Source organism: Rhinoderma darwinii, chromosome 9 (genome assembly GCF_050947455.1).
Source record: "Rhinoderma darwinii isolate aRhiDar2 chromosome 9, aRhiDar2.hap1, whole genome shotgun sequence".
NCBI classification, from domain to species: Eukaryota; Metazoa; Chordata; class Amphibia; order Anura; family Rhinodermatidae; genus Rhinoderma; species Rhinoderma darwinii.
Window position 1 is genome coordinate 52,708,067 of NC_134695.1, and position 17,387 is coordinate 52,725,453.

The following is a 17,387-nucleotide window of genomic DNA, read 5'->3' on the forward strand; positions in this document are numbered from 1 at the left end:
TGTGCCTTGAAGAGTTGGAGTCGTGTTGTGCCCTCCGCTGCATGTACCGTGTTGCACCCCGCCGGGTGTCTGTCTACTGCCGGAGCCTCATTTTTAGCCTGAAACCACCGATACTGTCTACGTTGCCTCAGGTACCCTTTCAGAACTGTAGACATTTGCATATACCTGATTGGCCAGCTGCTATCCCGCTACGCAGTATGGCCCAGTGGGTCCACACCCCGCGTCGTGACAGTTACAATAACACAGATTATCGAAATGCAACATAAAATACAGGTAACGTTCGATCAGCAGGTGAACGAGCAAACGCTCTATCATCTGCTGATCGTATCGTTTTCAAAAACTGAAATATTATCGTTGTCGGCAGCACATCTCCCTGTGTAAGCTGTTTAGAGGAAATCTCAGCAAATTCTTGTCCTGCGCACTGTCCCGCAAACGCAAGGGCAGCATTTAAAAAAAATACAAATTGCACGTTACCAATTGAATTAATCTAAAAGGTAATGGGCGATAGTAATTGCTCACCTCTCCTCGCTCCTGACTCCTCCCCGGCAGGCCTGGCTCCTCTTCAGCTCTGAGCGGCACCGCACATGACGTCCCGGCGCTGGCCACCATCAGGATGTTGTGTACAGTGGCGCTGGTCAGTGTCAGGACGTCATGTGCGGTGGCACCGGGAGCAGCAGAGGAGGAGTCGGGAGTGAGGACAGGTGAGTTATAAAAGGAGACTACTCTGGGGTCTGAATTTGGGGATCTGGTCTGAATATTAGGGTCTGGTCTGGGGTCTGTATTATAGGATTTGAATTATGGGGTCTGTTCTGAATATGAAGGTCTGTATTATGAAGTCTGAATTATGGGGTATAATCTCAATATTGGGTCTGGTCTGGTGTCCAAATATTGGGGCATTATGGGGTCTGGTCTCAACATTGGGGTCTGTATTATGGGGTCTGGTCTTGGGTCTAAATATTGTGGTCTCATCTGGGTATGGCCTGAAGTCTGAGTATTGGGGTCTGAATTTTGCGGTTTTGTCTGGGGTCTGTATTCTAGGGTTTGGTCTGTGGTCTGAATATTGGGATCTCTAATATGTGGTCTTAATGCTGTGGTCTCGTCTGGGGTATGGTGTGAATATTAGAGTCTGAATTATGGGGTTTGGTGTCTGAATTTTGGGTCTAGTTCAAACGGATTACCCATACTTTAAAAAAAAACAAAAAAAAAACATGCAATTTTAACAGCAAAAAAAACAGCGTCCCAAACAAACTCCACGCCATAAAAAGCCGCACTCCAATAAACCACGCCCTGATAAAGCTTGGCAACTATACTGTACCAATGCTAAAAAAAATAATGCTTATTTAAGACCAAACTTGGCTGTGTAAAACTTTATTCGTTTATAATCCTTTGACCCCACACATTCCGTTTCCAGGTCAGGGTCAGCGGCCTCCACAGAAGTTGGCGGTATACAATTACTGGAAGTGCACATATAGCGGATTCGGCTTCAGCACCGCGGACAGCGCATGCGTGAAGAACTCAGTCGCGCCTGGCGTGATCCATAAACCCCGCCCCTTAGCAACGACTGAGCGGCCTCGTCCAGCCGGCTGTCAGGACTGGTGACATCACGCAGTCACGTGTGGCCGACCCACGTGGTGAGGTGAAAGCGTGCGTCCCCAGTTGCTCCTCCCACTCCCCGGTCAGTGGGAGACTTCCCAGCGGCTGAGGTAGACGGAGCTGCACATGAGAGTGGTGGCCGCTGCTGAGCCATGTTACGCCATGACGGCAGGAAGGGAGCCGCTAGTAGGAAGTCCTCCCTGGATGGACTGTGCTGGGAGGAGACGGAGGTTAGAAGTAGAAACCCGGCCGGCAAGTCCCTGCTCAGAGGGGAGACCCCCCGGAGAACCACGGAGTCCGAAGTGTTTGATGATGGCACCAACACTTTCTTCTGGTGAGCCGGCTGCGGCGCTTGTGCCATTAGATAAGGCGAGCTTTGCTTGTGCAACCTGTAGCTGTTGACTTGATGTAGTACTACAACTCCCACCATTTCTTAGAGGGATCTAGGTGTTAGTAGGGCATGCTGATTCTTTTAGTCCCCTTGGCTAGGCCTGGACTACTAGTATCTACACAGAGAACTGTTACATCATTGAGATCGCCTCCTGTGTATGGGAATCTACTGGACGTCCTACTCCATAATAGGAAATTTTCTAAAATTTCTCATTGTAGCAATGAACGGATTAAAGGAATTGTCCATTCAGCAAAAGAATGTTATTTTTGTTTGTGTCATTAAAAAAGTTATGCGATTTTTCCAATATAGTTCCTGTATTCCTTGAGGTTTTCAAGATCTCTGCTTGCTGTCATTCAGTAGGAACATTCATTTTTTACTTCCAGTGGATAAAGTTCTGTCCGTGTTCATGTGATGGACACACAGGTGCTGGGCTTGTTGGAAGACGGCTCTGATACACACACACTGTAACAAGTCACGCACCTGTGTCCATCGCGTGACCATGGACACAGTTTTATACACACTGTGAACAATGAATGTTCCTACTAAACAGTAAGCAGAGATCTTAATACCCGGTAGGAATTAATACAAAAAGTATATTGGAAAATTGTATAACGTTTAATGATCCAAAAATATATTCGTTGAAACCGGATAACCCCTTTAAGTTTGTCTGGCCATGCTGGGAGTTGTAGTTAACTAGATTGGGGACCGCTGGTTGAAATTGTAAAATTGATTTGATTGATTTTATTTTTTTTGGCTGAGATACGATGCAATAACTGGGATACCTCGGATGATCGGTTTGTTTCAATCGGCCTTCGATTATTGATACAAGTGCCAGTCATCGGACGATCATCAATCCGTAGACCCTATAAAGCTGTTTACACGTATAATAGGGCGCCACGTGATTGCTTATGTTCCCAGTCCTATTGGACAAGTAATAATGGCTTCGTTATGGCGAGTGGTCAGTGTCGCACGCTCTCGTTGTTACATGGGGGGGGGGATATATAGAGCGCGTTTATTTGTCTCAAGGGCCGGGGGTTAAGAAGTTTTACATAAAGTAACGTATCATTTAACGTTGTATCATTTTGGGGGCTGACTGAGGTTATGGTGACTTGTTGTCTATGCTGTTTTTTATTAATTTGTGGAATTTTAGCTAAATCTCGGACGTGTTTAATGTTCCTATTGGTGGGATTCCTTTAACTGGGACCCAACATTTCCTAAAAAGGGGGTATGACCCTGTAGATCACCCAGACTCATTTGGCGCTGCTTGAAGTACCATAACTGTGTTTATTGGGGGGAATCGTGGCTGACTAATGTTCTCTTCGGACATCCTGGAAGATATATTTTGTCAAAATGATCTTCTAAAATGATTCCATGTTCTGTGCAAGGAGCTTATAATGAGCGCGGCTGCGCCAGTCACGGAGGTTGTCGAACGGTCTGCAATGTGTTTATTTTTTGTAAGTTTAAAGGGGTTCTTTATTAATGTTCCCTACTGTCTGTATGTCTGAGGTTGTAGGACAAAAGTTTGTTAATAGATGGAGTCCATAGGGGGTGTCCAAAGTTAGAAAAACATGACCGCTTTCTCCACAAAACAGTGTCACTCCTGTCCGTGGGATGTTTGGTTTAGCAGCTCAGCCCTATTTGCTTTAATGGAGCTGAGCTGCAATACCACTGACACCCATAGACAGGGGTGGTGCTGTTTCTGAAAAAAAGCTGTCATGTTTTCCTAATCTTCAACAACCCTTTTAAAAAAACGTTTGACATGTCAGAAGTCTTGATCGGTGGGGTCTGAGCGCTGAGACCCCCACCGATCGGTAAAACCAAGCAGCAGAAGCTCCAAGGTGAGCGCTATGCTGCTTTGTTTGTGTTTAGATTTCATCAGAAATCTGAGTGAGTGATGTATGGACTCCTATACTTTCTATTGAGCCCCTACATCGCGCCGCTGAAAGCTGATCAGAAAATAAGCGTCACATCATTCACTCAAGCGTTTCTGCCGCTTTGTTTAGCGACTGGTGGGGGTCTCGGTGCTCGGACTCTCATGATCGAAACTTTTAAGATGTCACCATGAAACTTCAAACGTCTTTTAAAAGTTTAGTTACCCTTTAAGGCCCTGTTCAGTGTTTTTTGACATGTTTTTTTATGCGGAAACCGTGCCAAAAAACGCCCAAAAATGGCTCCCATTGATTTCAATGGGAGACGGAGGCATTTTTTTTACCACACGCGGAAAAAACGTCTCGCGGTAAAAAGTGTCATGCCCGATCTTCGGGCGTTTACACCTCTGACCTCCCATTGACATCAATGGCAGGCAGACCAAGCCTGTTTCGCAGCGTTTTTTGCCTGTAGCACTCAATGGGCGCGAGTGAAAAACGCAGCGAAAATCGTGTCAAACGGCGTGCAGGAAGGTCAAAATCTGCCTCAAAATCCCAAACGGAATTTTGAGGCAGAATTTTCCTCCTGCAAAAAACTCTGTGTGAGCAGGGCCTTTAAAGCAGGGGTCTTGGCCACAGGATGATTTGGTCCGGCCCTGGCTCACTCAGACCACGCTGCCGCCGCGTCATTCGCTGCTTGGCTCCATCAGCGGTGCTTTGAGTGATGTCAGTGTGTGCCGGCCCGTAGAGGGGATCAGACCAGTCAGTGGCGTGAGGTCATGTGACCGGACTGGTCCACTCCCGGACTTGCACAGTCCAGTCATCTGAGCTCATGTCAGTGACGTGAGGTCAGGTGACGGGACTGGTCCACTCCTGTCACAGCACGCCCCGACCTTACTCTGGCCGCCGTGTCATTCCCTCCTTGGCTCCGTATGCGCGCCCTACTTACTCATTGATGTCCAAGTGACTTATAGGTTTTAGTTTTTTTCATCAAGGACATTTTTGATATATATCCACAGGATATGTCATAAATGTCTGATAAATGCGGGTCCCACCTCTGGGACCCTCACCTGTCTCTAGAACGGGGCCCCCTAAACGCTGTTCTACACCTCTGTGTTGTGGCTGAAGCAGGTGAATTCCGACCATAAAAAAGGAAACCCCGTAGTTCGCTGAGCTGCGCTGTTTCCGTACGTCCCATAGATCTGAATAATAGTTACGGAAACAGCGTAACTCGCATGCTGCGCTGCTTCCATAACTGACATTCACTACTATGGGAGTTACGGAAGCAGCGCAGCTCGGCGAGCTACCCGGTTTTCTTCTTCATGGTCAGAAATCGGCAGGGACAGAGGTAGAACGGGGTTTAGGGGGCCCCGTTCTAGAGATAGGTGCGGGTCCCACCTCTGGGACTTGCACCTATCTGACACTTATGAGAGATCCTGTGGATATGTCATAAATATCGCTGATGGGAAAAGTCTGAACAACTCACTGGACTGTGAGTGGACTGCGCTCCAGGCTGACCGACACATCATCATCAGTACCGGCCCACATCACACGCCGCACCACAGAGAAGCCGTTCCAGCAATCCCATCAGAGGGAGTTATTAAATGTTTGACCAAATATAGCAGGCTTATAGCAGGATGATTCTGTACAGCCCACGAATGATGTTCCAAATATCCAACTGGCCCTTTGCAGTCTCTCCGCCCACTCCGCTGGACAGAACAAAGGCAAAGTAGTGCCAACGAAAAAAAAAGAGTAGCGAAAAGTAATTTAAAGCCCATGGAATTAAAATAAATAAATAAATAAAGCGCAAGGATGATTAACTAGACTAGTCTGTTTCTGAGCCAGATCCAGGAGAGTCGCTTTATGTAGACTTGTGTGTATTCGGCCCTGTTCACACCAGGCGTTACTAGTGCGTCTCCCTGTTCCACAGCACTATTGCCAGCAAAGAAATCCGAGCATAATCTGCATGGTCAATGCTGGTCTGATTTTTATTTTAAGAGCCTTTTTAAGAATGGAGACAAATGGCACAAAAATTCCAGTAATTTAAGGGGATGTTCCAGCAGATAACATTTTTCCTGGCGTATATGTTAAAAATGGTCCAAAAATGTGATGTGCACAGAGCCCTACTCTATTACTATGAAGGGCATACATTCTGCCAAATATACATATTAATAATGCGGGAGTCCGTGTGTGGGGGCGATGAGACTGCGGTCCATCTGCTATCTGTGACCAGTATTTGATTAGAACGGTGGGGATGTGACCGCAAAGGATGTCTAGCTGTATGGAGCAACAGGACACGCCGCACCCCACAAACACCTCCTAAACGTGGTGGCGGGAACTGGGGTCTCTCGTTATTGTTGGGGGTCTCAGTAACTGGACCCCACTGATCTAACATCTATCACGTGTGCAGAGCCTAGGTGATATCTGCTGGACTACCCCTTAAAGAGACTGTCACCACATTATAAGTGCCCTGTCTCCTACATAAGGAGATCGGCGCTGTAATGTAGGTGACAGTAATGCTTTTTATTTAATAAAACGATCTGTTTTCACCACTTTATTAGCGATTTTAGATTTATGCTAATGAGCTGCTTAATGCCCAAGTGGCGTGTTTTTACTTTAGACCAAGTGGGCGTTGTACAGAGGCGTGTATGACGCTGACCAATCAGGGTCATGCACTCCTCTTCATTCATTTACTCAGCGCATAGGGATCCTGCTAGATTCTTATGTGCTGTCTTATACTAACACATTAACAATACTGAAGTGTTTAGACAGTGAATAGACATTCCACAGGATGTCTATTCACAATCTCTGCACTTCGTTACTCTTTCTGTGGTAGTTACAGCAGAGGAAGCGTAATCTCGCGAGATTACGCAGTAAATAACAGGTTACAGCGAGATTACGCTTGCTCTTCTGTAACTACCATAGAAACCGTAACGAAGTGCAGATTGTGAATAGACATCCCGTGGAATGTCTATTCACTGTCTAAACACTTCAGTATCGATAATGTGTTAGTATAAGACAGCACATAAGGATCTAGCAGGATCCCTATGCGCTGAGTAAATGAATGGAGAGGAGTGCATGACGCTGATTGGTCACTGATTGTTCAGCGTCATACACTCCTCTGTACAACGCCCACTTGGTCTAAAGTAAAAATACGCCCACTTGGGCATTAAGCAACTCATTAGCATAAATCTAAAATCACTAATAAAGTGGTAAAGATAGATCGATCCTTATGTAGGAGATACGGCACTTATAATGTGGGGACAGAGCCTCTTTAAATGACTGGAATTTTTGTGGCATTTGTTTTCACTCCTTCCAGAAAGAGAATGTGCCAATAAAAAAAAAAGGAAAATGGTCCCGTTTCCATAATAAAGACATAAGAACGCTCCCTAAAAAGGCTTTTTAAAAACCGTGCTGACTTCTGACCATGTAGATTACGCTGTGATTTCTAAACTGGCTGTAGAGCTGTGTCACAGAGGTTGGCAACACGAAACTATTGGGAGAACAGTAGGATTGGGCAGAAAAAAAATCTTTCCTGTCTGCCAGGTCATTTCGTTGGTGGTCGAACCCCGTGAAAATCTTCGGATGTAACCACTGCAGTCTGTGCTTAGATCGCGACCAGATCCCTCCCTGGTTATAAGCTGCAACTCTCCGTTATGCGGTGTAACTACTACGGTTTTGTTTGCCGTGAATGGTGGGAATTGTCAGTTGATTGTGTAGAAAGCCTCCTCCTCCTCTGGGGATCAGTGTTTTTATTATTCATGTGTACTGTATACAAAATACGGCAGACAGCAAATGGTTAGACCTATGGGAATCCTTTCTCTAGATGACAATGGATGCTTATGATGTCCACTTCTTTAGGTGCCACTAAATGAATGTATTCGGCTCTGTCCACACTGGCTTCAGTATTTTTCAGGATCCCTGACAAATAGGACAGATGTTATGAAGTGTTTTTAGTTTAGTTTTTTCCCCCCTCCCCATGGACTCCTGAATCTGGTGTCAGGTTTCTGTTTTTAGTGCTGGATAGCAAAGCGTGTCATGCGATGCCTCTACAATAACCTAAATCGCAGCTAGACTATGAATTGTGAACAGAGACCGTTGCATTAAAAGCTATTTACTAGGAAAATATCATTGCAATTCCTTATTTTCAGGCGTGCCCACCTCTCCCCCCAGAAATAGGGCCCTGTGTGTCTCAGCTGCCAGACCCCCATGATCACATTTGTGGGACCTGTCCTCTAAATTGCAGGAAGACCCCTTTAGTGTAAGAACACACAGGGCAGAAAGTACACATCGCATCCCACCTGGAAACCGCAGGGAATACCGCCTGAAAACACCAAATTGTGGCGCTTTTTTTTGGACGGCATGTACTGCAGGAATAAAAATTTTATTTTTAAATTAGACTTCCGTTGTCATGGCAACACGCGCCTCTGTTCGGAGTGCAGCCTGGCCTCCTGGGATGATGCTGTAGTCCATGTGACTGCTGCAACCTATGATTAGCTGCAGCAGTCTGATGGAATGAAACGTTATCCCAGGAGGTCGGGCTGCGCTCAGAACCGTGGATCGCCTCTAGGACTACGGCTGGGGGTAGGTAAAAAAAAATCTTTTTTTATTTTTTGCGGCTTTTACCTACCCACCACAGAAGAGCAGCGATTCCGCAACATAAATTGACATGCTGCAGATTTAAAAACTGCATCGCAGTCCAATGTTCACACAGAGTATTTTGGGGGAGGAATATCTGCCTCAAAATTCCGTTTGGAACTTTGAGGCAGATATTCCTCTCCCTGCACGCCGATTTTCGCGGCGATTATCGCGCCGTTTTTCGCCCGCGGCCATTGAGCGCCGCGGGCATAAAACAGCGAGAAATACGCTTTCTCCTGCCTCCCATTGAAGTCAATGGGAGGTCAGAGGCGGAAGCGCCCGAAGATAGGGCATGTCGCTTCTTTTTCCCGCAAGGCAGTTTTACTGCTCGTGGGAAAAAGACGCCGACGCCTCCCATTGAAATCAATGGGAGGCGTTCCCCGGCCGTTTTTGCCGAGTTTTGCGACGCGGTTTCCGCGTCAAACTCGGCAAAATACCCCGTGTGAACATAGCCTTATGAATGTTTTTCTGCTGTGTGGATGAGATTTGCTGCTCCGGTCTTACGCTGCGGATTTTCCGCAATGAAACCCGTTGTGGAAAATCCACAGTTTATACACGTTCTCCACTTTATTTATTTTTTATTGCACCCTCCATTGTACATCGGTGTTTCAGTGGGGTGCTGTGTGTAGAAATACTTAACGATCCTCACATCTTGTATTTTTCGGGTCCAGCACCGCTCACTTGATCTTCCCTCCGAATTGTCTGGAGTCACTGTGCTTTTGAATAAATCAGAACTCAGGCTCTCCATGCATTCCCGTGGGAGCCAGAACGAGGCTCCATAGGAATGCATTGAGAGCCTGACTTCTGGTTTTCTGAAAAGCAGCGATTCCAGACCTGGTCAGAAAGAAGAGGACGCCTGAACCCGAAAAACAAGTTGCGGTGATCGGTAAGTATTTCTACACACAGCACCCCACTCAAACACCAATGTACAAATGGAGGGTGCAATAAAAAAAAATAAAGTGGAGTTCTCCTTTAAGTGATGACTGAAAATAAAAGCTGGAGACCTGGTTTGCAGCAGCTCAACCTTCTGGCTGCTGGGGCTGGAATCCCTTTAGGGTCTGTGGACTGGTTGTCCTGAGCAGCAACGGGCTCCCTGCGTTACACGAGTTGATTTCATACCTGCCGTATAAGAGAAATGATCCAAATAGACAACCCCCCCACCCCACTATTCTTCTACAAAACTATTTTATATCCATTATTCTTTCATAAATTGCAGAGTACTTGGAATTGTGGATAAAGTATTTCCCTGTCTTGCGTTCTTATTAAAAAGATAACATATAATAGTAATTTACTCTCAAAGGTGTTCTTCAACCTCAATAGACGAGGCCTAATGAGAAAAGTACTTCTAATGATCTTCTCTTGTAATATAGTCCCTGATAGGGTCTCTATCTCCAGGTCCGATCCTCCAAGGACTTTACACCTGCTATGTCCGGATTTGTAGACTCTGGATTCGCTTGCATTTTTCCGACTTGACATTTTTGGCTAAGTAACCTGCCTTGCTGAGTCTTGCACAGGACGTGTGAATGCCATCACCTTCTTGTCCTATTTTCCGCTGTGTACATATTAATAGATAATACATTCGCAGCTCCTTCTCGTCTTTAACAGATGACTTTTTTTTTTTATTTTTTTTTCAGGATCATAAAAATAGCTGGATTTCTCTTGTATATTTCTCGTGGCTTGTATTTGTATGTCAGCTTCTAAATGCAAGTCGGCTCGTCCCTTTGTAGTTCACAGCGGTTGGCGTGTATCTGCTTCTCTTGGGATATCTCCATGCTCTGCTTCAAAGACAACATGGAAGCGCAGGGTATAAATGCTTTTTATTTTATTTTTTATTCTTCAAGAGGTTGCCACAAAACTTATGAAAGTAGGCCAAGTCTAAAGTAGCACTAATCCTAATGTGAAGAAGCAATGACGTCCGCATTCCAAAAAAGCTAGTCTTTTTATTGTCCCATAGTACAGACACCAGCAGTATTTCGGCTCTGAGTCTTTTTCAAGTTTGAAAGACTCACTTAGAGCCGAAACGTTGCTGGTGTCTGTACTACGGGACAATAAAAAGATTAGATTTTTTTTCAGAAATCTGACGTCCTTTCTGCTGCTTCTTCCTCTGGGCTGGAGCTGGCCCATAAAGACGTGGTGTTTCCCATCCCTATTTCTACAATAATTCTAGCGTGGCCATTGCGACAGTTTTTTTCTAAAAATGTCTGTTTAGTTTCTTGATCCACGTTTATGAAGATTGGTGTATCTTACAAGGTAAGTATCGGAGATCCTTGGAGTGATAAATATGGCGCATTTTGAGCTGCCCGACGGTGAGAAAATAGAATATAGACTTGCACCAACGTTTTTGCAGACTTCACCTTGAATATATATTTTGGCAGCAAAATCCATAGTCACCCCGGTCCAGCAGGTGTTGGGGAACAGGTAAGGAGACGCCTGGTTCGCAATACTGGACAACAGCAGGTTGACAGACAGCCTTCTGGTGAAGCGGAACAGCCACATGAGTATTGTTCAGCCCCCATCGTGGTTAGTCTTGCTCTCACCCCATCTATTTCTCTCTCACCTATTTTGTGAATGAAAATGAAGTCTCGTTGGAGATCTCGTCCACTTTTATTTTCAATTTCTAAACTTGGTGAGCTACGAGAAGTCACTAATTTGATGCACAGTACCTGGTGTAGACTGCTAAATAAATATGGACTGTAGCGGTTTTGTTGTTTTTTTTGCTTGCTTCTGCTTACATCAGGGGTGAGCAATTTTAGGCTTTGTTCACATCAGCGTAGGGCTTCCGTTCATGGGCTCCGTTCGACCCTTCCCTCAGAGGAGCCGATGAACCGGAAAGCCAAACGGAAAAAGTAGCTTCCATTTGCATTAACATTTATTTCAACGGTAATGCTTCCGTTCAGTTGGGTTCCGTAAAGTTTCCATCTTTTTTGCACAAACCATAGCGTAGTCAACTACGCTATTGTTTCTGTGAAAAAAAAAAAAACTGCAGCGGAAGCATTACCATTGAAATCAATGGTAATGCAAAAGGAGGCTCTGTATTCAGTTTGGCTTTCCGTTCATCGGTTCCTCTGATGGAAAGTTCGAACAGAAGCCAGATGCTGATGTGAACAGGCCCTTACTTCAGGAGTCAGTTTTTGTGATTAAAAAAACTACAAGAAAAACCGCATAATTTAAACCAACTTTCCAGGCCCATTGTATACCTGCCTCTTGAGATGTCCAGCTGTGATTTACATGGTTCTTCTAGTTTCCGCTTTGTCCATTACATTTACACCATATAAGACCAACCGTGAGGTGTAGTGGCCAATCAGTTTTTCTGAGGTGGCTCTTGCTGAATTGGGGCTCTGCTTGATTGCCATCTCCTCTACAGTCCTGGAAATGATTGCCGCATGTGACTTCTGATCCGCTTTGTGGCTACCCTGGATATATAATATAATGCTTATATTTTTAAGAATCCACTGAAAAAGCTGTTCATAAGTGTTTCACATTATCGGTTCAGTAATCCATCTATTATCAATCACATCTAAGTGATGTGATCGATAACGGCTCAATCCTGACTGATACAGGTTTCAGCTCTAGATACAGCTGCTCTGTATGCAGGATACAAATCATCTGTATCTCAAAACGTAAAAGTAATTCTTAATAAAAATGATTTAGAAAGTTGCACAAACATTTATATTAGAAAAAAATATATATATAGCGTTCAAAGGTGTACATAGCCTTTAAAACCAGCTGCCTAATATTGTGTATATCCCCGTCATGCTGCCAAAATAGCGCTGTCCCATTGAGGCATGGACTCCACAAGACTTCTGAAGGTTCCTGAGATATCTGGCACCAAGATGTTAACCGCAGACCCTGTCCTGTAAGTTGAGGTGGGGCCTCCTATTGTTCCGTGGTTCTGTTCTGATGCTCTTGCGCCCATTGCAGTCGCTTTCGGTGGAGGTCAGCATGCGCACTGATCGGTCTCCGTCTACACATCCCCAAATGCAGCAAGCTGTGATGCGCTGTGTGTGTTAACACTTTTCTATCCTAGACAGTATTAACTTTTTTTTTGCGATTTGCCATATTACTACCTATGGGGTCCTACCAGACGAGCCAGGCTATGCTCCCCACGTGCATTAATTAGCATTGGGAACTCATAATCCTGTTGCCAGTTCATCGGATGTCTTTCCTTGGATGACTTTTGGTAGATGCTAACCACTGCATAATGGGAACACCCCAAAAGACCTGTGGTTTTGGTGTGGCTCTCACCGTCAAGACAACACCATTTGTCCCTTGTCAAGTCTCTCAGATCCTTACGTTTGCCCATTTTTCCAGCTTCCAATTCATTAAAGGGGTTGTCCGAGATTTTTTTTAAGTACAGTTAGAAATACATTACACATATTAAAAATTGCATAATATACTTACCTGTGCAATCTTGCTTCTGTTCTCCGCTCTGGCTGCTTCTTCCTTCTGGTCACTTGAGCTCTGACGTCACCTTTTCAGCCGCCTCCACTGTCGTGTCGTATCCCGATCACATGGTCTCGCACCAGCGAGACCTCGGATGGTACACGACACGACTTGTCACATGGTGTAGATCGGCTTCTGAACCCTTACACAACCCTTACACAACGGTGACAAACTGAAACCATTTGCACCGGATCCATCACCATCGAAATCAATGGTGATGCAAACGGAAACCTATGGTTTAGATTCCGTTCATGGGTTCCCCTGACGGAAAGCTCTGACGGAATCCATGAACGGAGTCCCGAAGCAGATGTGAACGAAGCCTAATAGCACCTTTTTGTCACCACTTTGCAAAAGTTGCTGATGCGGTTTTGCCATGATTTGCGGCAATAACCGTGACGTGAGATCCCAGCTTAAGTGGTCAACTTTGGTAACCGGAATAATTGTGCTCATAGACAAAGTAAAACTGATATCAGTGAGGCTTCGTAGACCAGTACATGTAGATTATCCTACAAAAGTTACACTCTTGGCATCTAAATGAGCAGTTCAGTGAACCCACTGAAGAAGGAACTGGCAGTCCTCACGAGTAAGCAGTGAATGCTTTCCAGATCCAAAGAGTTCATGGTGTGTTTACCAGTCTGCTCTGTGATACACATTATGTATTGTATTTTCACACCCGAATATCATATCTATCTGTACTTGTGAAACCGTTCATGCTAAAACCATAAGCATAAACATAGGTGTCACCCACCCCCCCCGCCTCCATCTAGTGACAACAGCCTCCACTTTTCTGGGAATTCGTACCACAAAACTTGGTGCTCAAGTACATCCCAAAGTATTCAGTGGGGTTGAGGTCAGGTTCTTCCACGCAAAGCTTGGCAAACATAATGGATCTTGCACCATCCACAAGCTTTGTCACACTGAAACTGACTGGAAACTACCTTCAGCTCGTCGTTACCATCTAGTCCAACGTGGCTGTGTGCATGATTGTCATTCATGTGTTGAAAAATGTGTGGTGTAAATGGGCAAACCCACTAATTAAAAATGGTGGCCTATCCTTTTTTTTTTTTTATCCAGCTGCCCAAAGTCTTCATGTAGCCATGTTAAACCTATGGCCGCCTTTTCCTCTTTAATCTTGGCTTTCTCTTTAAAGATACAGCAGCTTTATACTGCGATCTATTCATGGAGCTTAAAACAACACAGATTTTTAAAACAACTCCGAAATGGCATTCCTTCTTCTTACAGAGACCTATTGTACTGTGGCTGTACTTTCCATTCTTCGGAGATCGCTGGAGGCAACTCCTAAATGGCAGCAGCATTATGCCAGCATCCCATTATGTTACCAGCGTGTAAAAATATAATGTACAAGGCTTTTAGAATGGTGTATATATGGGATACTGTCTACCCTACTGTAAATGATAGGATTCTGAGAACATTTAAAAGCACAAATGCTCTTGGGTACGTCGAAGAAGCGAACGCTATGCCTCCTAATACAGGCCGTGTTGAAGAACCTGACATGAAGCTTTCTCTACTCGGCAGCAGGGTTTTGAGGTTCTGCAGCAATGTATTATACCGTATTCTAAACAAAACGCCCCCTAGTTTACAGAACAAACCTTCATGACTAAAGGCAGTCCTCATTTTAGGCTGGGTTCACACAAGCGTTTGGCTTTCCGTTCTCTGTGAGGAGCAGAACATCTGAAATACCGAAAGCACTGGTACCGTTGCACGATGGACGCCACCGGCGGCAGACAGAACCCATTTACTTTAATGGGTTCAGTTGGGGTGCCAAGGTTTTACCGGCAACAATAGCGCAGCATGCTGTGTTATTTCCAGTGTTTTTATGTAATGTGGGGGCAATAAAATATATTTTCTGCAAAATAGACTTTCTTTTTGGGACTTTTTAATCCCATTCAGGGTTAACTTTTATTTATAACTTTTATTTTTTACATAATGCATTAGCATACTCCTGTATGCTAATACTTTACACTGTCATTATGACACAGGCTGCTGTTAGGGCAGCACATAGTGTGCCTGAACAGCAGGCAAATGGAACAGACAGCTCTGGGGTCCTCTGTAGGTCCCCAGGGCTGACTGCAAAGGGATTCCCCGGTGTTTGATCGCATCACCAGAATTCCCTTTGATCATGCCGCGGGCACGGACCAAATCAAAGGGTTAAACAGCTGGGGTCCGAATCTTTTCCAACCCCCCCCCCCCCCCCGGCTGTGTTCAGGAGGCTGTTCTGAGATCAGGAGCTGTTCGTTACAGCTCCTGCTTAGAGGATGAGCGCTCACACGAGCGATCATTAGCCTCATCTACAGAGACACCAAAATACGACGTCCTAGACTAAGCACCCGCACCGCCTGACGTCAAGACAGTGGGCGGTCGGGAGGGAGTTAAATGTACTTGTGCAACGCGCAACGTATTAGGCCCTAATGATGTGATGTATGTTTAGTGTGTATGCAAGGAGTTTTTTTTGGAATATTCTAGTAGACTGTTTTTCCATACTACAGAATGCTTATTTAACATGGAAGCCTGCAGGTGTACGTCACAAGCATCGGTTACATGTATACGTCATGAGCTTTTCTGTATATTTTGATGACTTCTACACAAAACGGAGGCCATAATATTTTATGGGTGATGGATGCCTAACCGTGGAATAGGCTATTGTAGAATCCGTTTGACATATTTATAAAATGTATCCTATAGGTCTATGGGTGACGGATGCCACTATTAGGGATATGTCACAGCTATTTGTCAGGAGCTTTTCTCATCGTATATGCTAAACGCAGGCAAAAAACGTGATGTGAACATAGCCTTCTGCTGTGCTTCTTCTGCTAGTAAGTAATGTCTTTGGTCTGATGGAGGATGGCAGCCTTCTTACTTCATGTGGGTTAAACATGTCTTGGCGGTAAATACCTATCATACAGCTTTTGGGGGTAGTGGGTAGAACATAAATATGTGAGTAAGAGCGCTTCATGTCAATCACTACTGGTTGGCGTACTTCGGAGGCAGAAGCATGTATAGATTGGGGTGCCGGGTCAACCATGAGCGATTCTTGACACTTCCTTCACGGCTGCGGAGACTTGAAATCCTGGCAAATAGTAACTAGACGCCGTGTTACTTTAAAACCTCCATCAAAAAAGTTTCCTTTCCCCAGCAGCGCTGCCCCCCACTGGCTTCGTTAAGATCACTCTCCTCCTCAGGAAACCTACTCATAAATAAATTAGGAGGATGAGCGTGATGCTTTCAATAGGCTGGATTAAGTGGATTGAGATTAATGTTCTGGATAAACCACGTCATGTTAACATGTGTCCTGCAGACGCTCTACAGTATTAGGAGCCACTCATACTCCCCTCTAATACAACCTTTCTTATTGTGCAGTGTAAGCGGTCTACAAGACATACGTATGCATGCTGATTTGGTTTATTAATCTGCTTTTTAAGTTTTTTGTTTTTTTTTACAGGTAGAAATTTTTTGTGCATGCGATTGTGGGTGTATATATACTGCTGCTCCTGTATTGCTGCATGTTTAGGCAGATCTGCCTTTCAGGGTATTAGTCAATTGATCCTTTAAGAACTGTATGACCCTTTGCACATGGGATCAGCAAAGTGGATGAGATTTCAAGTCTCATGCATTTATTGTATGAGCCCACGCAGTGTATTTCTTCTTCTTCTGCAGAATGGTCTGAAATCCACAGCAGAATCTGCAATGTGGATTTCACCCATTGCAAGGCAGATCCAGAGGAAAGTCCCCCACTGAACATGCCCTCAATTCCCGCAGGCTTTGTTTTAATCACAGCGTTTTGAAAATCCGCAACTTGTATATGAGGGTCTCCTAACTATCCCATGAGTCATGAGGGAAAGGTGGATTGGTCATGATGGATTTCAACATGTCCGAGCCCTTGTTCATGCGAGAGAGAAGACTTTTCTAGAGTGGGCTGGTAGCAGCTTATTACCGTCTCCCCAATGAAGCTATCGTGCACCCTTTGGCCAAACTTGCGTGTTTATAATGAAGTCAGTAAAAATCGCTTTTGTGCTTGTAAGTTACTGTGGACTCTGTTCACATCTGCAGTTAACACTGTGCATAATGTCCCATTGACTTTTAAAGGGGTGGGGTCTGTCCAGGTCTCCGTTTTGACACCAAGAATAGACATGCATTCTGTTCTATTCTTGCCGTCAAACGGGACGGCAACCCCGAATGAAAGGAAGGGCCAAATGCAAATGTCAACATTAATCAGCTGCAGGAGCTTTATTATTTAGACCAGGTGAAGGCAAACTTAGACTTGTAGTTCTACTGTTGAAACTTGGGAGGGTTTTGAAATCTACCATGGGGGTAATGGTGTATAAGTCATCAGGGGCGTTGCATGTTGCAAGACACTGTCCCAGGATGGGTATTACTTTTTTAATTAAATGGTCAATAACCTTTCAACACGCTATGTATAAATCAATAGTTCAAGTGAT

General features: G+C 44.8%; 1 protein-coding gene across 1 annotated transcript in view; it reads left to right on the forward strand.

Annotated features, from left to right (window-relative positions):
* The first annotated feature begins 1,564 nt into the window (after nt 1–1,564).
* Nucleotides 1,565–17,387, forward strand: part of PTDSS2 (phosphatidylserine synthase 2) — a 58,651-nt gene continuing 42,828 nt past the window's right edge. Inside the window, exon 1 of the mRNA XM_075837706.1 lies at nt 1,565–1,927. Within this exon, the coding sequence (XP_075693821.1) occupies nt 1,746–1,927 (182 nt within the window). The 5' untranslated portion in view covers nt 1,565–1,745. The remainder of the gene's footprint in view (nt 1,928–17,387) is intronic.